This window comes from Lithobates pipiens, unplaced genomic scaffold (genome assembly GCF_037356315.1).
Source record: "Lithobates pipiens isolate NorthernLeopardFrog02 unplaced genomic scaffold, aLitPip1_a1.2 Scaffold_10, whole genome shotgun sequence".
In the NCBI taxonomy this organism is placed as follows: domain Eukaryota; kingdom Metazoa; phylum Chordata; class Amphibia; order Anura; family Ranidae; genus Lithobates; species Lithobates pipiens.
Window position 1 is genome coordinate 240,342,332 of NW_027507686.1, and position 24,101 is coordinate 240,366,432.

Genomic DNA, 24,101 nt, shown 5'->3' on the forward strand with positions numbered 1-24,101 from the left:
TGGTAATTTTTGAAGCACCTGATCAAAGCCAGAGTCCCTAATAGGCTTCAAAATAGGGTGGGCTCGGGGCGCAGAGAGTGTGCCCTAATCCCACCCAATTGTGTGACCATAGCGAATTAATTTTTGCCATTTTCACAGTAACCTTTCTCCCCACCAATCAGGAGGCAGAGCAGCAGACCTGGTTGGCCAAAGTGGCAGGCCACCCTATTGGATGGCTGGCGCTGCGGTAAGCCCTCTCTGCCAGAGACGCGCGGTGGTGGGGGCTGGGTGCTGCGAGTGGGGGGGGGTCGATGGGCACAAGTGGCTGTGTTTGGGCACAGTGAGGCTACAATTGATGGGGGGGTTTCAGCATTTTTCTGAATGTTTGCACCCCCCCAAAAAAAATTTTGAGCACCAGCCACCACTGGTCTTGTGCCCTTCTGTATAATGACCATTCAGAGAACACCTTGTATTTTTCTCTAATTGGGTGAGATGGGGATTGTGACTGCACTACCATGCCTTTGCAAGTCATCCAATCAGAGATTGCCTTGTATCCATTGAGAAAAATGCAAGGCATTCTGAAAATGGTAACTCTGCCAAGCGAGCGCCCTCCTGTGTCCATTATGCAGCAGGGCAGCTGCTCTGCAGTAGATGCATGAGACGACGATGATAATTATTGAAACAGTTGCTGCCATAACGATATCCTCCTTCAAACAGCTGACGTAAACCTGCGGCGGGCGGTCCGTAAGTGGTTAAGGCCTGATGGCCGAAACGCACCGGCTTTTTTAACGGTTGTTCCCATGCTATAATGAAATGTCTGAGATCTGCTGGACAGAGGATAGAGGCAGGCACCGCGTCTAATTCTGCTACCTACATTGCTCACGTTTTATAATAATTTAAGGATTAATAAAGGATTACAGGGCTGCATTCGTGTGTGTTCTACTGGATGGCACTGTCCATTGTATTACTTATTGTTTGGAGTGCATGTGAGTCTCACCGTTGTCTCCTCCCCTTTTTTTTGTTTTCAGATCAGTCAAGTACTAGGAAATGAAATTAAATTTGCGGTAAGGGAGCCTATAGGACTAAGGTAAGTTTCTTATTTTTTTTTTTTATTTCTGTATGTCTGTCTGATATAGCGCCATGAATGTCTATCATAGGGGTCAGCTGCCTCTGTATTGTAATGTTAGATTTAGGGAGATTCTATCAAATGGGACTTTCCTGATTGCAGAAGATCTGACAGATGAAGGAAGGGGGTGGGGCTTGGTGATCATAGGAGGAGAGCTTATTTTACAACCAATCATATCATCACTGGGTCTCTGTGCTTCTCTATGCAATGCAGGCCATGGTTTGTGGGAGGGGCCAGCAGGGTGCTGTACAGCTTCCGGAAAACATCACCGCTACTCTCAAAAGACCTCGGTTCTGATGCAAGCGGAGGGCTGGTTCTCGGGAGGAGTTGTGGAAATATTAAAATGCCTTGAGCGGATGTCTGGAGCAGTGGGTGTTCCTTATATAGACTCCGCCCCTGAGCTTCTCTCGTGCTACACACCCATGCTTATATAGAATATACTGCTGAGCTTCTGTCCCAGTACACACCCATGCTTGAATACACACCCCTGAGCTTCTCTCATGGTATGTGCTTGAATAAACTCCACCCCTGAGATTCTCTCATGGTACACACCCATGCTTGTATAGAAACATAAACTATGAAATTGTGTATTATATGCTGTTCATAGTCACTGAGCCACTATGAGATTCTTTTGCTGTATAATGCAAAATCCTGAAAAATCTGCAAAATCTTGAGTCTACTGCTCTCTATCTCCCCCTTCTGTCCAAGTACCCACTTCCGTTAGGAATTTTGCAGAGTAGTGTTGGCAGCTCTGCACACGCTCAGTTTTCAGGGAGTTTCTATGCTGAGAATTTTCTCCCTCACATCTGAGCATCCCATGTGACTATAGAGTCACACATGTGGGTGTATACACAGTGGTTAATGAGAGCCTATCCCTCCCTCCCTTCTCCTTGCCCACTAAACAGCTGAACACAATGTTGCTGGATACATGTAGATTAATGAAGGCTTTACCTCCCTGTTATTTCGAAGACTGGAGGGGCATTATGTAGCCTGTGACTGGCAGAAATCTGACCACACCATGTTATTGCCAAAAAATTACTTTTTGATTTCAAATAAATAATTTGTATTTCAATTCAAAACTGTTTATTGCTATTTAATTATTTTTACACCAGTGTTCCAAAGGCTTTTTATTTTTTATTTTTTTGTGACCAGCAGCAGAGGACTAGAAGCTCCTCCTGCTTATGTTTCCCTGCAGACAGGCTGGGAAAGATCTGGGTCATGTGAAAGCTGTATAGGAAAAAGGTAGTTAGATTTTTATTAAAAATAATTACAATGCCGTAAATTAAACAGTGTGTTTTAGTATCACTAACATCTTGCATGGTACATGCCCATGCTTGTATAGACTCCACCCCTGAGCGCCTCTCATGGGATGTGCTTGTGTAGACTCCACCCCTGAGCGTCTCTCGGGATGTGCTTGTGTAGACTCCACCCCTGAGCGTCTCTCGGGATGTGCTTGTGTAGACTCCACCCCTGAGCGTCTCTTAGGGGATGTGCTTGTGTAGACTCCACCCCTGAGCGTCTCTTAGGGGATGTGCTTGTGTAGACTCCACCCCTGAGCGTCTCTTAGGGGATGTGCTTGTGTAGACTCCACCCCTGAGCGTCTCTCAGGGGATGTGCTTGTGTAGACTCCACCCCTGAGCGTCTCTCAGGGGATGTGCTTGTGTAGACTCCACCCCTGAGCGTCTCTCAGGGGATGTGCTTGTGTAGACTCCACCCCTGAGCATCTCTCATGGGATGTGCTTGTGTAGACTCCACCCCTGAGCGTCTCTCATGGTACACACCCATGCTTACTGACTTGGTACTGGAGGAAGTATTAACTGGGTGAAACGGACAAAACATTGCACATAAGGAAAAAATTATCTGTATGTGGTAGCAGATGATGTAAGTTGGCCACCAGCAGCTGAAAAATATATTGCATAATATTACCTTGCAGATTCCGCGCGTGCGTTTCTCAGTCCACCGGCATGGATACTGATGTCAGGAGATAATCAGTTGGTTATGTTATGTCATGTTGCACAATCCCGAGATCCCAGCTTGAAACTATTCACAGAAGTTGGTGAAGAAAAATGATGTAAACTGTCTTGGCACAAATTATTTTTTCCAGCAATTACTCCCCGGAGCCCCGCTGCCTTTTACAACAAACAGGACAAATTTATACCTTCTGTAAACAAACCAAGCTGGCCTATAAGCAGGCCCAACAGTGGCACCTGCTGGTCGATGGGTATAATGCTTTCAAGTGATTTAAGAATTTTTTTTTTTTTTTTTGGGGGAGATGAAAACTTGGCTTATTTATAGATATGTAATGGACAATAAATGTATATAACCTTATGAATATGTATACTTCACTATACCTAATTATAAACGTATGTGGGAGACATCCATGTTTTGATTATTACCTACCTGGGCAATGCATCTTGGAGGTCGTGTGTATTGCTGTGACTTGGTAGGCAGATGCCATCAAAAAGTCATCAGATGAATGTCACAAGTTTATTTTACGTACTATATTGACATCATGTGATCATCGGCTCCATCTAGTAGCCATAATGTCCTTTTTTTTTTCCTGAAATACATTAAGTCAGAGAATATACATGGTGACTTGATGGAGCTGATTATAGGAAATCAAGTCAAGAGGACCTTCAACCCCTGTAATGTTGTACAAGGTGGGGGGTGTCCCTTTTCCTTCTAGTCAGAGTCCTTTTTAACTCTTCGTCCCCTTTTTTCTGAACTCTCAAGCTTATAAATTCTGGACTTTGAACGGATGTAGAGAATATAAGACAGCAGATAAACAGGTACAACTATTATAGGAGGATTTGTTTCGTCTCTGCATCACCTTAGGAAGTCCCTTTACTGGGTGTATGTAATATCTAATTGGGGGAAAGAAAGGGAGGGGGCTGGATCCAGGTGCAAAAACCTTTTTTTTTTTTTTTTTTTTTTTTTTGGGGGGAGGAAAATACGGTCTTAGCTGGACGAATACTTGTGACATTCAAGACCCTATTTTCCTCCCAAAAAAAAAAAGTTATTTGCACCTGGATCCAGCCCCCTTTCCCTTCTTTCCCCCAATTGGATATTACATACACCCAGTAAAGGGACTGTGCTAAGGTGATGCGGAGATTAAACAAATCCTCCTATAATAATTGTACCTGTTTATCTGCAGTCTTATATTCTCTACATCCGTTCAAACTCCAGAATTTATAAGCTTGAGAGTTCAGAAAAAAGGGGACGAAGAGTTAAAATGACTCTGACTAGAAGGAAAAGGGACACCCCCACCTTGTACAGCATTACAGGGGTTGAAGGTCCTCTTGACTATTGATTTCCTATAATCGGCTCCATCGAGTGACCATGTATATTCTCTGACTTAATGTATTTCAGGGGAGAAAAAAAAAGGACATTATGGCTACTAGATGGAGCTGATGATCACATGATGTCAATATAGTATGTAAAATAAACTTGTGACATTCGTACAATTACATTTTTATTATATATCGATTCCTATGTGTGCTGGTGACAGTGGTATTAACCATGGCGCATTTTCAGAGGACAACTGTACTGATTATTAAATGAAAATCGTAGAAACTTTTTTCGTGTTTGTCCCTTCGGATAATATCGGATCAACTATCGCAGTCGACTCTCGAAAGCTGTGTACTAACGATCAGATTATCGTACGATCGCTTTGAATGTGGTAATTGTCGCCTGATTTTCTGATTGTGTGTTCACGCATTTGAAGGCCGATTGGCTACCATGCAAAGCTGCACCAAATTTTGCATTCTCCAGTTTTGGTAAATGGACCCCCATTGTCTATATACAAACAAGGGCGGCTCAATCCAGTCTGTCTTGCGTAAAAAAAATCAACCCATAGTGACGCTTAGTTTAGTTCTTACATAAATTTTTTCTACTTCCATTTGTGTATTGCCACCCAAGGGGAGTTTCACCACCGTTGACTCCATGTGCTCACCTGGGTCCACTGACCTAGGAATTAAAAAGGTCACCATGCACTTTTCCCTATTCCAGGGGTCTGGGTAATATTATCTCCCACATGTCTCATCCACCTCCACGTTCTCTGCAGTTGAAATTGGTAAAACATCTAAAGTGGCTTCTCTGTTCCAAAACACAAGGAAACAACTTGTTGATGAACTGAGATGTGGATCAGCTAGAGCAGTGGTCTCCAAATTGCGACCTGGGAGCCGGAGGTGACCTTTTGCTTGCTCTTATCCAGGCTTCGGGGCATTATTCCTCCCACTGTCAGCAACAGTGTGGCATAGTTTCTGCCACTGACACCAAAGAAGGGGTCACTATTCCTCCCAGTGACGTCAACGACGGGGGGGGGTCACTATTCCTCCCAGTGACGCCAACGACGGGGGGTCACTATTCCTCCCAGTGACGTCAACGACGGGGGGGTCACTATTCCTCCCAGTGGCGCCAACGACGGGGGGGTCACTATTCCTCCCAGTGACGCCAACGACGGGGGGGTCACTATTCCTCCCAGTGGCGCCAACGACGGGGGTCACTATTCCTCCCAGTGGCGCCAACGACGGGGGTCACTATTCCTCCCAGAGGCGCCAACGACGGGGGTCACTATTCCTCCCAGAGGCGCCAACGACGAGGGTCACTATTCCTCCCAGTGGCGCCCTACGACGGGGGTCACTATTCCTCCCAGTGGCGCCAACGACGGGGGTCACTATTCCTCCCAGTGGCGCCAACGACGGGGGTCACTATTCCTCCCAGTGGCGCCAACGACGGGGGTCACTATTCCTCCCAGTGGCGCCAACGACGGGGGTCACTATTCCTCCCAGTGGCGCCAACGACGGGGGTCACTATTCCTCCCAGTGGCGCCAACGACGGGGGTCACTATTCCTCCCAGTGGCGCCAACGACGGGGGTCACTATTCCTCCCAGTGGCGCCAACGACGGGGGTCACTATTCCTCCCAGTGGCGCCAACGACGGGGGTCACTATTCCTCCCAGTGGCGCCAACGACGGGGGTCACTATTCCTCCCAGTGGCGCCAACGACGGGGGTCACTATTCCTCCCAGTGGCGCCAACGACGGGGGTCACTATTCCTTCCAGTGGCGCCAACGACGGGGGTCACTATTCCTCCCAGTGGCGCCAACGACGGGGGTCACTATTCCTCCCAGTGGCGCCAACGACGGGGGGTCACTATTCCTCCCAGTGGCGCCAACGACGGGGGTCACTATTCCTCCCAGTGGCGCCAACGACGGGGGGTCACTATTCCTCCCAGTGGCGCCAACGAAAGGGGGGTCACTATTCCTCCCAGTGGCGCCAACGAAAGGGGGGGGGGCACTATTCCTCCCAGCGACGCCAATGACGGGGGCACTATTCCGCCCAGCGACGCCAATGACGGGGGCACTATTCCGCCCAGCGACGCCAATGACGGGGGCACTATTCCGCCCAGCGACGCCAATGACGGGGGCACTATTCCGCCCAGCGACGCCAATGACGGGGGCACTATTCCGCCCAGCGACGCCAATGACGGGGGCACTATTCCGCCCAGCGACGCCAATGACGGGGGCACTATTCCGCCCAGCGACGCCAATGACGGGGGCACTATTCCGCCCAGCGACGCCAATGACGGGGGCACTATTCCTCCCAGCGACGCCAATGACGGGGGCACTATTCCTCCCAGCGACGCCAATGACGGGGGCACTATTCCTTATTCCTCCCAGCGACGCCAATGACGGGGGCACTATTCCTTATTCCTCCCAGCGACGCCAATGACGGGGGCACTATTCCTTATTCCTCCCAGCGACGCCAATGACGGGGGCACTATTCCTTATTCCTCCCAGCGACGCCAATGACGGGGGCACTATTCCTTATTCCTCCCAGCGACGCCAATGACGGGGGCACTATGCCGCCTGTTGATGCCAACAAGGGTGTGGTGTTTACCCCCACTGACCCCAGAATTTTTTATTTTATTTTTTTTCTCCAGCTGACCACAGTCTGCCCCCCCTAAATTTTGAAATGCAGTAAACTGACCCTTTTTGTTTAGAAAGTCTGGAGACACCTGGGCTAGAGGCAATCTCTTTCAGGTTTTCTGGTCATAGGCACGGCCTTAAGTCGGAATAAATACAGCCTTTAAAAAAAAAACAACATTGGGAAAAACATCAAAGTGCTTCACCTTTTAAAAATGACTTTAATAAATCCCAAGAGGCCCGAAGAAAACCACTCACAAAATAAGTGCACTCTGAAAGCAGAAGTGGAGGATACAGAAGACTAATCGGCAAAATTCTATATTATCACCGGTTTTTATTTATGTTGTTATGTTTTATGTAAACACTATTAAGCATCACTATGGATTGATTTTTTTTTTTGCATGGTAGAATAGATTGCACTGCACTTGCTTGTATATAGATTTGATGTGTGAAGCACATATCGGTGGTAATGACCATCATTAATAAAGTCATTTTCTGAATAGAGGATTAGAACTTTATTTGCACAGAGAATGTATTTATGGTTTTTAGCCAATACATTGTATTTTTGATCATAATGGGCCTTTTAAGGGAAAGTGTTTTTTGTTTTTTGTTTTCCCATAAATTATCTATGCTAAGGACAAAGAAAAAAAAAGTTTGGATACACGTCTACACTTGTTTGGTAAGATTGCTTGGTTGACACTGATTTCTTCCATATTTATAACTAAAAAGAAAATCCCCAAAAAAATAGTTTTGATCCCTTCTGCAAGCAATTCAGAGTGTCTGCTTCCCAGCAGTCTGTGGTCTCCAGTAATTACACGAGTGCAGTGCGTTATAGAGATCATTTTCAGCTACTGGAGCTAAAGCCAGGGAATCAAAAACAGATAAATGGAACTCCGTGCTTTTTATTTGTTCCCAGTCCTCGCCTGCGGATGCATTGCAGATGCAGACAGGGTTGATGTAAGCAATGTAATATTTACCCGTGGTGTCCTGGGATGATGGCTGTCAGAGCACAGAGATGCGAAAACTAACGGCTTATGTTTGTTGTCTTGGGATATATTAATATACAGTATGTGTGTTTTTTAAAGGCCTGTTCTCTTTTTCATGAGCCTGTATTTCTTGCATTTTGCAAATATCTTTATTTTTTTAATCAGCTGGTAGAAAGCTGTGATCTAACAGTTTTTTTTTTTTTTTTTCCTTTTCAGAGTATGGCAGTTCTTCTCCGCTTTAATGTTCACAGGAATTGCTGTCATGGTAAGTGTATTGATCAAGCAGAGTATGATGTGACTGGAATCACTGGAGGTTTTCACAGTTGTTCATCCGGGCTGTGAGAAGTCACTGAAGAGTTTGTATGAAGTCGGGTCAGACTTCTGCTTTTCCCACCACCTGTATGTCAAGCGCTTGAATTAAAAGTTCAGCCATTTGTACCATGTACATGGGTTTTGGGTGGATGGCGCGGTTGGATCATTTCCATCGGCTTTTATGTTCTTGTTTCTCAGGTTTTGGGCTCCCGGCCTTGAGATTGCTGCCATTGCGCCGATGCATGCCCCAGCACCCTCCCCCCCCCCCCCCCCCCACCATCTGTCCCCACTGAGCCTGCACTACCCTTCTCATCACAATGCCTGAAACCTCCCCATCGCTGCACCCTTACTCCTTACCGCCTACACTTTCTTCACTGCAGCTGGACCCCATTCTCCTCCACATGTGCACACCAACCCCCTCCTTCCTCACCAGAGTACTTGAACCCCATCCTCTTTCCTGACTCTCACTACCTCTTCTACATGACCCCACTTCACTCACTCATCACTATACCAGTGCCTGCCTATCAATCGCTGCAACTGCACAAATGCTTGCCTCAGCACCCCCCCCATATCAATGCCTTCTCACCACTATGCCTGAAACCTTCTCCCCACTGCACCTTCACACCCCCCCACCCTGCGTGCTCTGGCTACTGTAGCTGATCCTCTTCTTCCTCCATCTACACCATTCCTGCGCAGCTGACGCTTTCCTCCTGCATCTGTAACACACCTACACACCCACCACTCAAGCTAACTCCCTTCCTCCTCCATCCTCACCATACCTGCTCACCCGTTCCTACCACTGCAGCAGACCACCATCCTCCTCTGTCCACACCACACTTACATGCCCACTTTCACCACTGCAGATGACCCCATTCCTCCTCCATCAACATCATACCTGCATACCCTTTCTCAGCTCTGCACCCATCCACCATCCTCCTCTGCCTGCACCACACATGCAAACCCACCACTCTCACCACTACAGCTGACCACCTCCCTCCTCCATCCACATCATGCCTGCATACCCTTTATCCGCACTGCACCAGACCACCATCCTCCTCTGTCCACACCACACCTGCACACCCACTCTAACCACTACAGCTGACACCTTCCTCTTCAATTCACACCTGCAAACCCTTTCATACTGCTGCAGCAGACCACCATACTCCTCTGCTTGCACCACACATGCAAACCCACCACTCTCACCACCGCAGCTGACCTCCTCCTCCCTCCTCCATCTGCACCACACCTGCACACCCACTCTCACACCCACTGTCACCACCGCAGCTGACCCCCTTCTTCCATCCACACCTGCACACCCTTTCCTACCACTGCAGCAGACCTCCTTCCTGCTCCATCTGCACCACACTTGCACATCCACTCGCCACCACAGCCGGCCCCCTTTGTCCACACCACACCCGCACACCGTTGTCTACCACTGCAGCAGATCACCATCCTCCTCTGCCCGCAACACACCTGCACACCCACTCTCACCACCGCAGCTGACCCCCTTCTTCCATCCATGCCTGCACACCTTTTCCTACCACTGCAGCAGACCTCCCCTTCCTCCATCTGCACCACACCTGCATGTCCACTCACCAACGCAGCTGCCCCCCTTTGTCCACACCACACCTGCACACCCTTTCCCACCAATGCACCAGACCACCATCCTCCTTCCACTGCTCTCACCACCTCTGCCACATGCACCCTCTTCACTCACCAATGCCTGTCCTTGCCCTTGCTGTCCCTGCACTGATGCATGCCTCAACACCACTTTACAGATACTTCTGTAAGCACCACCACGATAGTGATGCGTTCTTCTGTATTAAGTAAACAGGCTTACTTTTGCTAGTATTCAAACGCTGTGTACCTAGCTGTAAAAAAGGAACCTAAATTAAGAGTCCTGGTCAATTTGCTCATGCAGGGCAGGTCTCTGGAGAAGAGCTTGGCGGACTGACTTTACCTGTCCTCCATGTCAACTGCATGCCCCTCTGCAGCCGGCAACATCATCCTTACATGAGTAAGGTGAGGGAGCCTCGCCCATTCCCTTGGCATGGGGCATCCTGCTGAGGAACTGTATTTTACAGATTGCAGATAGGAAGGAGCAACTGTTGGGGACACAAAGGCAGGTCCACTTTGCACACTTTGGTCAACTTCTCTCCCTTATTGTAGCCAATCCCTGTTTAGTATGTTAACTCTAATCCAATAAAAAAAAAAAAAAAAATGACATGAATGTTATCAGCCGACCTACTTTAAGCCTCTATTTTTGCCGGCTTCTAACAAGCTTGATATTCAGCGTTCTGTTTGCCTCTGAGGTTTTGGTAGATAAGAGAATTTTGTGAGCGGGTATTATGTTCCATTCACGCAGCCTCTCCCGCTGCTCAGACTTATAGCTTGTAATGTTCCTTTGGTACTGTTTTTTTCTTTCCTCCTTTCTTTTTTTTATTTTTTTTTTATTTTTTAAATTTCACTCTAAAGCCACTTATTTTTTTATTTTTAATGATGCGTTTCTTCATCTTTATTTCTAAGGTGGATTTTTTATTTATTTATTTTTTCTGGGCAATTTTCTCCCTTCAAAAAAAAGAAAAAAAAAAAAGAGTGAGCCGAGTTTCAGTGTAATGGTTGCTCTGGGTATGAATGGCCGCTTTGCTCCCCAGCTGCGTATTTGTGCTATAGAATGTGCGCCGTTCTTTTGTTAGTTTGGTATAGTCGGAATGCTTATGTTATCACCAAGTTGTTTAAAAGTCTGGGCAAGTTTTTAAAGAAAAATTATATACAGGGTGCTAGTGAGCAGCCGATTGTGGTAAAAATAGCCTGTAACTGACGCATTTCCCCCCCCCCGATCACTGTTTACTTCCTCTTGATACCTGCCACTTTACCGGGCGACATTGGTTCCCCCGTGTTTTGGCAAAAATCAGTGGGTGCAGAGTTCTCATCTCATGACCTTCTAAGATGACTCCTGCATCACCTCGTCTACTTCTTCATCTCTGAAAGACCGAGACGAACTGCTTGACTATTTCGGTCTCCAAGCTTCACCACATGTAGACCATTGTATCTCAAAGGTAGATAAAATGGTCTACATGTGGCGATACTTTAAAACCCAAAAGAATCTAGGTGCTCTAAGACCAAATCTTACTAGGTTCACCACGGACGGCCTATGCGCCACGACCAGGGCTGGCCTATGCGTGCTGTGCCGTGACCAGGGCAGTGAGGGCCATAACCTAGGCCAGTGGTGGGTGCTTCATTAGCGGCGACACCCACCTAATCCCTGTGCCCGGTCCCTAATCTACATGCAGATGTATGGATTTCAATGGGGCTTTTTTTTTTTTTAAGCACATAATTAGAGCCTGAGGCTTTAATTGGCTTCAAAAAAGTATAGGCCCATGGCGCAGAACATAGCGCCCTGAGCCCACCCAGTTGTGTGATGATAGTGAATGCATATATACTATTGTCTTCCTGGCTTTTCCTCCCGGCCAATCAGGAAGCGGGTCCTAAGACCCTATTGGCCGAGAGGAGAAGCGACCATATTGGCCGCCGAGCAGGAGACGCAGGAGGAAGCCGCCCGCAACCTAGATGGGGTAAGTGCAGGGCTGGTGGGCGGGCGAGTTACAGGGGGGGGGGGGGATTGACCGACTGACTGCTGGGCAAGGGGTTAATCAGACACAACTCTGGATGAAAGAACACCACACAGCAGATAGCAGCATTTTCAGTCTAGAGCAGTAGTTCTCAGGGCCCACTAACAGGCCAGATTTTAAGTATTACCTTGGGGAGATGCAGACTAGAATACTGCAATCACAGAGCAGCCAACGATGACTGAAACGGATTACAGGTGATCTCTTGCAAACCTGGCCTGTTGGTGGGTCCTGAGGACAGGAGTTGAGAACCACTGCTCTAGAGAGAGGTTGTGTTTAAATATACTAGCAGGTTTAAATAAACTACAAAATTAAAGCCCTACGCCTGCTCACACTTTATAATCGGTTACAGCAAATGGTCCTTTTAGGATAAAGGTTTTGCATATATTTAATAAAAGCGGATCATTTTATACACCCCCTGCCAGTGTTAAGTGGTTTGTCTCATCCTTGTAAACTGATACATTCTGCAGAAGAGCTTGAGCTTTTGAAAAACAGACTTGCTGGCTGGATCACCAGATGAAAACAGAAGCCTAAAAAAAAAAACCTAATGCAGCCATCACATGTAAGAATTGGCAAGCTGAGATATATTCTATATTTTGCTGTTCCTTTCTTTCAAATGCCTGATACTCATAATGACAAAACATGAGACAAAAAATACTGCTTTCGAATGATCCATCCGATAATCTGATCATTGGTACACAGCAGTGGCGGCTGGTGCTCAAATTTTATTTTTAATTTTTTTTGGGGGGTTGGTGGACGGTGGCGGTAAACAAACAAACCCACCCTCCTCATGGTTTTTCTTATAATACCAGAACAAATGATTTTTGTTTTTAATCACTTCAATACCTTGGGGCGTCTTATGACATCCATGACTTTGTGAGGAGATATCTGAATGATGGGAGCAGCTACAGGTACCCTTCAGATATCATTCTTTCCAGCCGGCCATTCTGTGCACGATAACGATCATAGCGGTAGTCCCGTTCTCATCCGGTGCTTCTCCGGGTTCTCCCGTGCCATCGGGGGCCCGGAGAAAGAATTGGCCGGCACCGGATGATGACGATAGAGAGTAGTAATGACCGCCATTTTATTCCCTAGGGTGTCTGCTAAAAAACAAAACAAAAAAAAAACACATATACTGTTTGGAGGTTCTGAGTAATTTTCTAGCAAAAAAGATGATATTTTTTTTTTTTTTTACATGTAGGAGAAGAGTGCCAGAATAGGCCCAGTATTGAAGTGGTTAATCAGTATAGTATTTGACAGGGGAAAAAAAAGTGACCAACTACATTACAATACCTCACTTCCAAAGTTGTGTTCTCATCATGTGTATGAGGCTTAAACCTACCAGACAAGTCTGACTGAATGAAGTGCATGCTGTGTGGCTGAGATTTGATCTCCGCAGCTTCTGATTCGGGAGGCTACATTGATTGCAATCATATGCAGATAGCCACTAGAGGGAGACTCTGAACACCTGTATGTAAATACAATCAAGGAACAAGGGTACAGAAAATATGTAAAAAAAATAAAAATAAATGAAATTTGCATCAAAGATTACTTTTAAACACCAAATAGTTTTTTAGTTTGAGCTGGCTAATTATATTCCTGATGCATTTATTTATTGCAGGTAGACATGTGCGGCTCCTTTCGTTCCGAATCTAAATTCAGAAAAAAGAAATGTTATTCGGATGTATCTGCATTTCTGAATTACAGAATTTAAACAAATTTAATTTCATTTCATTCAAAAACTAAATTGAATTTGAAAACCAGAATAAAATAGAATAGACAATAAAGGAATAGAATAGAGTAAAACAGATTAGAAAGTAAAATAGAATAAAATGGTATAAAACAGTCTTGCGAAATTTAATACATTTTGAATAGATTAGAAGAGAATAGAACAGAATAAGTTTGAATAGAATAGTAATAATGGAATAGAAAATAATTGACTAGAAAAACAATAGAATACAAATGTTGTCTGAAATTCTTGAATTTAGAATAGAATAAATTTGAATGGATTCGAAAAGAATAGAAAAGAAAAAAATAATAGAATCAAACAAATTAAAAATGGGGCATGTGAGCGCTAGTCGTATAATAAATAAGCAGTCGGCACTCTTAGGGGTGAATATACAACCTTCAATAAATACAACCTTCACTTCCTTTGTTACCATAATAGTATTGACTAGAATATACAGTCTTCCAAAATTCAAACTTCGAATAGAATAAGTTCAAATTTGAATAAAATGGGTTAGAATAGATAGAATTAGATTGAAAAAATAATAGTATAAAATGGAATATAACCGTTTTTCCGACTTTCTCGAATTTAGAATAGAATAAACTTGAATAGAAATGAATGGAATAAAAAGAGAACTACCATCTTCCCAAATTTGAATTTCAAATTGAATAGATTAGAATGGAAAAGAACAGACTAGAAAGCATATAATAGAAAAGAATACAGTGTAAATAGAATAGAAAGAATAGAAAATAATTGAACAGAAAAAAATTTGAATATAAACGTCTTCCGAAATTCTTAAATCTAGAATACAATAAATTCAAAAAGCTTAGAAAATAATAATAGAATATAAAAAAACAATAGAATTGAATAAAGTAGTTTTCCGAAATTCAAATTTTGAATAACCGTCTCCCTACATTCTCGGATTTCAAATAGAATAGAAAAGAATGGAACTGAAAGATAGATATAAAATAGAATATAACCGTCTTCTGAAATTCAAATTTCGAATAGAATAAATTGGAATTCGAATGCTGATTCCCATTTGTCGAATTGAATTTGACCTGATTCGGAAAATTTTAATTGATTTTGAAAACAAATGAACAAAACAAGACTAATTACAAAAACGAACTAAACGAATTTAGCGATGCAAAATGTTTTCAAAAACAAATTGAAACAAAACACATTTTTTCGTTCTGCACATGTCTCATTGCAGGTATTTAAATAGCACCAACGTTTTCAGTCTTTCTGCATATTTTACATTCAGATCACTCTCTGCTTACAATCTCGCATGCATACACGTTCCAGAAAATTGACTGGAGCCAAGTAACCTATGAGCACATCATTGTAGTGCGAGAGGAGACCCGGGCACCCGGTACAAACCCCATGCATGCACAGGGAGAACATGTGAACGCCATACAGCTAAGTGTCCTGACTGGGATTTGTACCAGGAACCCCAGTGCTGCAAGGCAGAAGTGTTAACCACTTTAGAAAGCAGCCACAACCTGATTAGAAAAGTCTGTCCCTGGCCAGCATGCTGCAGAGAAGGACATTTGTTCTCTGGAAGCAGCAATCTCTCTGCAGAGGTCCGACACACCCACTTCTGAATCAGAGCTAGGTCTCTCCAATTGGTAAGAAGCTTGAGATTTTTCTACTTGCAGAGCTATGGGTTTGGGAATAGATTGGATCTCTCAATGTTAGTCTGTATTGTCAGCTTGCTCTTTCTCTGCCATGAAGCCACGTCCTTATGCCTTTCATCATAATGACATCATGACAAAACGCGTAGGGCGTATGTTCATGACACTGAGAGAGCAAACTGACTAGTCAGAGCCATAGGTTTGACTGGGACAAGTGTTGGGCAGGAGGGGTGGCTGCCTTGGGCACTGTAGTACGGTATCATATGAGGTAGGGGGGTGTGGCATGGGGATGGAGGGGAGTTTGAGGGGCGGCAGGGAGTTGGTATCGTATTACTATCGTATTAGGAGGGGAGATTTGAAGGGCAAGTGTGCTAAGAGTATTCATTTAGAAGGATTTGGGTTGGGAGGAGGGTTTTTTTTTTTACTTTTTTTAGGGGGGTACACGTTTTTTTGATGAGGGGGGGTTGGGGATAGGGAGGAGAAGATTTGTGTGAGAGGTATTGGGGGGGGGGGGCGATTTGGAGTAGGGGGGAGAATATGTGTACTCAGAGGGTAAATTTTAGGGGTAAAGGAGTAGTAGGGGTGTTTATTTTTTTTTTATAATTTTTTGGGGGGCGGAGCATTTGTGGTGGGTGGATTTGGCGGATAAAGATTTGGGCTAAGAGGGGAGATGGGGGGGGCGCAAACTTGTGCTAGGAGGGGTGATTTTTTTGGGGGGGGGCATTTGTGGTGGGTGGATTTGGGGGATTAAGATGTGCTGGGAGGGGGGATTCCAGCAGGGGGGCAGATTTGTACCTATAATACTCATACATCTTGGTGGGTATGTTTGCTGACCTATAATACTCGTACCTCTTTGGGGGGGAGCTAATGTTTGCTGACCTATAATACTCATACATCTTGGGGGGCCACACAGCTTTGCAAGGTTGCCCTGGGCTCTAGGTGGCCTTTTCCCGACACTTGGCTTGGGCTCAGCAGATGGTGTGTCAGTCCTCTGCAGAGAGACCACTGCTTCCAGACAGAGAGCAATGGTCCTTCTTTGCAGCATGCTGGCAGGGGACGCGCTTTTCTACTCAGGCTGTGGCTGCTTTCTAAAGGAAATGAACTATAAGACTTTGTAAAGTTCAGTTGGGCTTTAAAGCCGACCTGTCGGTGGTGAACACGGCCCTTTTTCTTGGTCCTTGTCGGTGGTGAACATGTGGAAGCCGTTGGATCGGTGTGACAGCAGCTGCCTGGTGTTCCTGGAAGGAGATCGGCAGTGACAGCCCCCGTGTTTGCCATGATTGCTTCCTTTTAATATATTCTCCAGCAAATAAATGAGATGATTAATTGTGAATTTTTCCATCAGTAATGACATTACCGAATCAATTACCTCCATGGATGAGTGCAATCTATCTCTGATTATATCCAGACACTCCGCACTCCTCCTCTTCGCACTCACTAACGCGTTTTCTTCTCATTAGCTCAGTTTGATTTTGTTTGAATTCTGCAAAGGTAATTTTTTTTTTCATTTGCTAATGAACGCTCAGCTCCAGGCAAACCGCTAAGCGGCCATATCTACAAAAGTCTTTGTAATTCTGCTCAGCCAATCTTGCGATCCAAGCAGTTCTACCTGCAGGGTCAAGGCCAGTGACCAACACTACATAGCGAACTGCTTGGTGGCAGACCCCCCCCCCCCCCCCCCAGCTTGCTAGTAGGGCTGGGTTGGGCCTAATGAGGTCATCACTCTGCTCATTCCTCCTACCAGCAGACATCCACTGTTTAGCAGCATGGTGCCTCTCTTGCTCTTGGTGCTGACGCTCCCTCTACTGGTCTGTTAGGGGAATGCAGGAATCCAATATACAGACAGGTTCAGGTACTTATACAAGCTGTATTCCTTTTGGTGGCCAGAAGTACTGGTTGTGGTGCTGGGAGATTTTCTGGCTTGTTGGGGAGGATTTTGGTGTAATCTTTGTCTGTGTAATCTGATCCCCAATTTGATTTCCCTGCTGCTTTTGCAGTCTTTGCAAGGGCATCAGGGAGAAAAGATTACAAAGACCGCAAAAGCAGGAAGGGGCTCATCTTGCCCGGACTGCAGAGGCTGCAGGGGGCTCATCTTGCCCGGACTGCAGAGGCTGCAGGGGGCTCATCTTGCCCGGACTGCAGAGGCTGCAGGGGGCTCATCTTGCCCGGACTGCAGAGGCTGCAGGGGGCTCATCTTGCCCGGACTGCAGAGGCTGCAGGGGGCTCATCTTGCCCGGACTGCAGAGGCTGCAGGGGGCTCATCTTGCCCGGACTGCAGAGGCTGCAGAGGGCTCATGTTGCCCGGACTGCAGAGGGCTCATCTTGCCCGGACTGCAGAGGCTGCAGGGGGCTCATCTTGCCCGGACTGCAGAGGCTGCAGGGGGCTCATCTTGCCCGGACTGCAGAGGCTGCAGGGGGCTCATCTTGCCCGGACCGCAGAGGCTGCAGGGGGCTCATCTTGCCCGGACCGCAGAGGCTGCAGGGGGCTCATCTTGCCCGGACCGCAGAGGCTGCAGGGGGCTCATCTTGCCCGGACCGCAGAGGCTGCAGGGGGCTCATCTTGCCCGGACCGCAGAGGCTGCAGGGGGCTCATCTTGCCCGGACCGCAGAGGCTGCAGGGGGCTCATCTTGCCCGGACCGCAGAGGCTGCAGGGGGCTCATCTTGCCCGGACCGCAGAGGCTGCAGGGGGCTCATCTTTCGCCCGGACCGCAGAGGCTGCAGGGGGCTCACCTTGCCCGGACCGCAGAGGCTGCAGGGGGCTCACCTTGCCCGGACCGCAGAGGCTGCAGGGGGCTCACCTTGCCCGGACCGCAGAGGCTGCAGGGGGCTCACCTTGCCCGGACCGCAGAGGCTGCAGGGGGCTCACCTTGCCCGGACCGCAGAGGCTGCAGGGGGCTCACCTTGCCCGGACCGCAGAGGCTGCAGGGGGCTCACCTTGCCCGGACGGCAGAGGCTGCAGGGGGCTCACCTTGCCCGGACGGCAGAGGCTGCAGGGGGCTCACCTTGCCCGGACGGCAGAGGCTGCAGGGGGCTCACCTTGCCCGGACGGCAGAGGCTGCAGGGGGCTCACCTTGCCCGGACGGCAGAGGCTGCAGGGGGCTCACCTTGCCCGGACGGCAGAGGCTGCAGGGGGCTCACCTTGCCCGGACGGCAGAGGCTGCAGGGGGCTCACCTTGCCCGGACGGCAGAGGCTGCAGGGGGCTCACCTTGCCCGGACGGCAGAGGCTGCAGGGGGCTCACCTTGCCCGGACGGCAGAGGCTGCAGGGGGCTCACCTTGCCCGGACGGCAGAGGCTGCAGGGGGCTCACCTTGCCCGGACGGCAGAGGCTGCAGGGGGCTCACCTTGCCCGGACGGCAGAGGCTGCAGGGGGCTCACCTTGCCCGGACGGCAGAGGCTGCAGGGGGCTCACCTTGCCCGGACGGCAGAGGCTGCAGGGGGCTCACCTTGCCCGGACGGCAGAGGCTGCAGGGGGCTCACCTTGCCCGGACGGCAGAGGCTGCAGGGGGCTCACCTTGCCCGGACGGCAGAGGCTGCAGGGGGCTCACCTTGCCCGGACGGCAGAGGCTGCAGGGGGCTCACCTTGCCCGCACGGCAGAGGCTGCAGGGGGCTCACCTTGCCCGCACGGCAGAGGCTGCAGGGGGCTCACCTTGCCCGCACGGCAGAGGCTGCAGGGGGCTCACCTTGCCCGCACGGCAGAGGCTGCAGGGGGCTCACCTTGCCCGCACGGCAGAGGCTGCAGGGGGCTCACCTTGCCCGCACGGCAGAGGCTGCAGGGGGCTCACCTTGCAATTTGATCCTCCTTGCTTTCTTTGCAGTCTGATCTCCCTGTTTTCTGGAACTCAGAACTGTATTACAGCACATCTGAGGGATGAGTTGGAGTCGGCTCTTCCTCATGGTTGACTCTGGGGCTGTCGTCGTCGTCCTCCTCCTGATCCTGGTTGCACTGCTTGATTGGGAATGAGGATGCCGGCAGAAGTTCAGACTTCACTGGCTGCATAATTATTTCAGTGATTTCAGTAGGTCAAAAAGTGAAGTTTTAGGCCGATAATCTCAATTTAAAGCTATCAATACAGCGGCGGCCCCCATATTTTTATCCACGCGGGTCCCCATTTTATGCATTTCTGTTGATCTCCCTAAACTCCTGGATGTTATTTTATACAAAGCGATCTGTAATCAATGCTTATTATAACATTAATGTAAGCCGATGTGGGGCCCATTATTATTCCTTCTAATAGGTAGGAATTGTTTTTACCGCCCTGATAACGATACAATGTCACCGCCTCCCCGTGGCTCACAATGTGCATATTCCATCTTCTAAGAGAAAACCATTTGCAATCTACATTTCCTGCGCTACCCAGCACTGGGCTGTCAATCACCGCGCCGTCGTCATGGAAACCATCCACCGCTTCTGCCACTCGCAAACAAAATAGATTTATTTGAATTTTTTCCTTTTTTAACTCTCATTTTATTTTTTATTTTCAAATCTCAGGGCTGTGGGCAGGTTAGATTAACACGGTCTTGTCGGTATGCCATTTGAATTGCAAACCAATAACATTCTTTTTGCATTGCCTGAAGAAAGAATGAAAGGAAAAAAAATCGGTCAATTACTGTTTTTGTTTTTTTTTCTTCTTTTTTTTTTTTTTTTTTTAATGCAGTTCGAAATAATTTTGTTCACAATTGGTTGAAAGAATTTAGCAACTGGCAACCAAATTGCTACAAAATGAATTATCTTCAAATTACTCTTCCTGGGAATGTTTTTTTTTTTTTTTTTTTTTTTTTTTTTTGTCAAAATAAGTCAGTTTAGCGCGGTCTGATATTCAGGTAGCTGGGGCAGAGTATGAAGAGGGCTGATTGGTGGATTGACAGGTAAAATTCAAATTCTTTGCCTTATGATATAGAAGGCATATTCCAGCAGACTTTTCTGAGGCTCCTAATCCAATATGGTATAAAGAATAGGGGCTCATTCACATCATATGTGTGGCGTGAACCTGCACTGCGTTGTGTTTTTTTTTTTTTTTTTTTTTTTTTTTTTTTGTGTTTTTTTTTTTACTAATTTGCAACTCGCTCCACTGCAGCATGTTGCAAAGCATTGACACGTGTTAAATTGCGTTCTTGGGTTCTGCGCGGCAGAAAAAAAAAGTTACATACACATTGCGGCTGTCTCTGAAAAAGCAATCTGGGATGCATCACTTTTTTCAATGGACCGCTAGGGGCAGCTTCCAGGGTTCAGGTGATCTTTCCACTGCCGCCTCCTGAGGTGTTATTTTATATTTAATTTTTTTTTAAATTTTTAAAATAGAATTAATGCTAACCAATATTTACAAAAAATGTGAGGGGTGCACTCACTTTTGTGAGTGTGTGTGTGTGTGTGTGTGTGTGTGTGTGTGTTATTTATATATATATATATATATATATATATATATATATATATATATATATGTCCTGGTCATCGGCTAAGTGTGCCCATCTTGGATGTATTGGATTTTTCGGCCGCTAGCGAGGTGCTTTTAACCCCTGAAAGGATTAAGAGCGCCCGTGTTGTGGCGCTTCCGAATCGCTTTGCAGACACTTCGGCAGCGCTGCCCATCCATTCCAATGGGCAGGGGAGATTTGGGAGTGCTGTATACACCGCTCCCACACTGCCCCAAAGATGCCACTTGCAGGACTTTTCCCGTCCGGGAAGTGCACTGCCCCAGTGTGAAAACACTGGCTTTCACACTGGGGAGGCATGAGGGGTGCTTTACAGGCGCTATTTTTAGTGTTAAAATGCCTGAAAGTGTGAAAGGGGTCTCGCACCTTTTTCCATGTGGTCTCAGAATATTCAAGGTGGTCAAATAAGACAAAAAAAAAACAATGAAATGTAATTATTTGGCCTCAACCCCAAGCAATATGTTTGCCAGAAATTCAATACAGCTCACCATCCAAATAACAATATTCCTACACTAAAGCATGGAGGAGGTAATATCCTGTTATGGACGGGGTTATATTCTGATATTGGGGGTATTACCCTGTTATGGGGGACTTTCTCTGCAGCGGGGACTGGAGCACTTGTCAGGATAGAAGGAAAAATAGATGGGGCAAAATACCATCAAATTCTTGAGGAAAATCTGCTGCCTTCTGACAAAAAATTGTCAATGGGAAGAAGGTTTACCTTCCAACATGACAATGACCCAAAAACGCACAGCAACCATGACCACACGGTGGTCAAAGGAGAAAAATTTGAATGTCCTTGCATTGCCTGGAAACTTGTAAGTTCTGTATATAATCCTATTCTATTTTATATGTATTGCACACTGCCCTTGCTGTGCACACGGCACTAATAATGTTTCCAGTACATGTTTTGCATTCTTTCGAGTCCTGATTTAGAATTAGCCTGCCTATGTAACGCCCCTTGTTACCATAACCGTACAATTGTAATATTAATGTGATACCTACGTAATCATGTGTATAAAAACCTTCAAATGCGTCATAATAAAGGAGAACAGTTCTTTGGAAAGATGCTGAGCGTATCTTTTGTGTCTGTTCCCTACTGTAGTAGTTATTATTAATTTGGAACCACTAATCAATATGAGGATAGGAGTTGCCTACCTATAAAATATCTAAGTCACTAGTAAGAGCCCAGACTTAAACCTCATTGAAAATCTGTGGAATGACTTGAAGACTGAAGTCCACAAATGGTCACCATCAAATGTAACTGAACTTGAACAGTTCTACAGGGATACTATAGAGACCTATCCCAACAAACTAAAGACTTTAATTAAATCATAAGGGGGTGATCATTTTTCTAACTCTGATTGTGTTTTCTGTGTTTTTTTTTTTGTTTTGTTTTTTTTTTGTTTTGTTTTTTATCTTTCACTTGGATGTTTTAAGTTGCACTGAGTAAATGCAACTGGATAAAACAAAAACGTCTATCTTCATTTCAGGCTGCAACAAAATGTGATTATTTTAAAGCTGGTGAATTATTTTTTTATACCCACTGTAACTTCTTATACTTAAAGGGTTCCAAAGGACAACAGCAGTTTTTCTTGCTTAGTTTTTTTTTTTTTTTTTTTTTTTAATGCTTTTTTAGATGGTAACAGCGTTACAGTAAAGCGATTTGACACAACTGTACCAAGTGAGAGAGTAATCATAGCTTTTCCAGCTGAATCATTTTGATAATGGGCAGTCAAGCCACTTCTTCCACTATTCAAAGGAACATGTCAAGTGGTTCTTATGTGCCTCCCGGCGTGAAATAGATTATTTGGAGCTTTATGGACTCTAGACGGAGAGGAGAAGGTGAACATTTCCCCGTGGGATGGATGATAAGTTTGGGAAGATGGAAAGTTTGAGAATAAAATAAAAAACGTTCTAAGCCGAGGCTGAAATTAAAGTGGACTTTGAGTATTTTCTCTTCTGATGGAATGTTCTTAAGGTGTTTACTCTTACTTTTGCTCTCCTGTGACCTACAAACGGTTAACAATGGGCTATAAACTGCAGTCAGCTGACATCACATATAATAATGGCAGAATCCATCCAGATGCCTGGCCGGCAGTCAGCGCCCAGCTGAGAGCCAAAGCCATCTGCACCCACCACCTCCCCTGCCCATTGGAGCACTGGAAGGGGAAGAGCAGAGAGCGGTAAATGACAGTCAATGCTCTCTGTACCAAGAAGACAGAACTGTGTGATCAGCGGTCATGTGAGCACCCCTAAATTCCTAAAATGCTATCTTTTAAAGTGGTTCTAAACTCGCCGGTTGTTAAATGTTTTTTTTTTTTTTTTTTTTTTGGGGAGCGGCTCGTCCAAGGTTAAAATTACACCCTGTCTCTCCCAAAAGTAGGGGGGAGAGGGGGCTGGCATCCCAGATTCTTCTCTAGATCACAAAGCAGTGGTACTCACACATTTGGTGGACCGGTTCCACAATACTGCATCCAAACCATGGGTCTAAATAGGCTACTTAAACCCAGTTGAGCTTTGGGTTCTAATGTGGACTCCTGTGATTTTTTTTTTTGTTGTAAAGGTCCGACTCCTCCTTTTGGCTGACCTCACTCGCCATACACTTCAAATCTGGGACCGCTTGACTTTAAATGTCATCATGTCTAAAAAAAAATTAAGCCCCATGACTATGGGACCCCTGCATTCCCACCAGCCATAAGTTGGAGTTTGGATCTTAGCATAAGGAGGACGTGCACAAGTTCTTCGCGCAGACCTGTCTTTTGATGACAAATGCCTCGCCTCACTCATCGGCTTCAGAGGAGACGAGCTCTTTCATATGTCCGTAGCTTTCCCTCTGTCAGATATCCTATCTGAAAGTATGGGCTTCAAAGATATGATACTAGAGGCCATCTCCTCAGTGCTTACCTGTGCCACCTAACAGTGCCACCTAACAGTAAACAGTGCCGCCTACCAGAGCCCACCAGTGGTTCATATCAGTGCCACCTTATCTGTGCCCATCAGCGCCGCCTCATCAGCGAGTATCAATAAAGCAATAAAGGAGAAAAATTACCTGTTTGCAAAATTTTATAACAAACTATGAAACATGATTTTTTTTTTTTTTGTTTAGCAAAAAATAAAAATCCCAGCAGTGATTGGATACCACCAAAAGAATTCTCCATTTGTGTGAAAAAAAAAAAATGATAAAATTGTAATTTGGGCACAGTGTTGTATGATCGCGCAATTGTCATTCGAAGTGCGTCAGTGCCGATAATTGGTCTGGGCAGGAGGGGGGTTTAAGTATCCAGTAAGCAAGTGGTTAATTAGATTGGTAAGATTATTTACAGTCGGTGCATTTCTAGTATATAGCAGAAT

The 24,101-nt window shown here is 46.2% G+C and overlaps 1 protein-coding gene across 1 annotated transcript in view; it reads left to right on the forward strand.

The window, feature by feature from the left end:
* TP53I11 (tumor protein p53 inducible protein 11) overlaps positions 1-8,547 on the forward strand; it is a 103,419-nt gene extending 94,872 nt beyond the window's left edge. Inside the window, exons 3-5 of the mRNA XM_077450305.1 lie at positions 1,008-1,066; positions 8,233-8,281; positions 8,527-8,547. Coding sequence (XP_077306431.1) covers positions 1,008-1,066; positions 8,233-8,281; positions 8,527-8,547 — 129 coding nt within the window. The remainder of the gene's footprint in view (positions 1-1,007; positions 1,067-8,232; positions 8,282-8,526) is intronic.
* Positions 8,548-24,101: the final 15,554 nt, after the last annotated feature.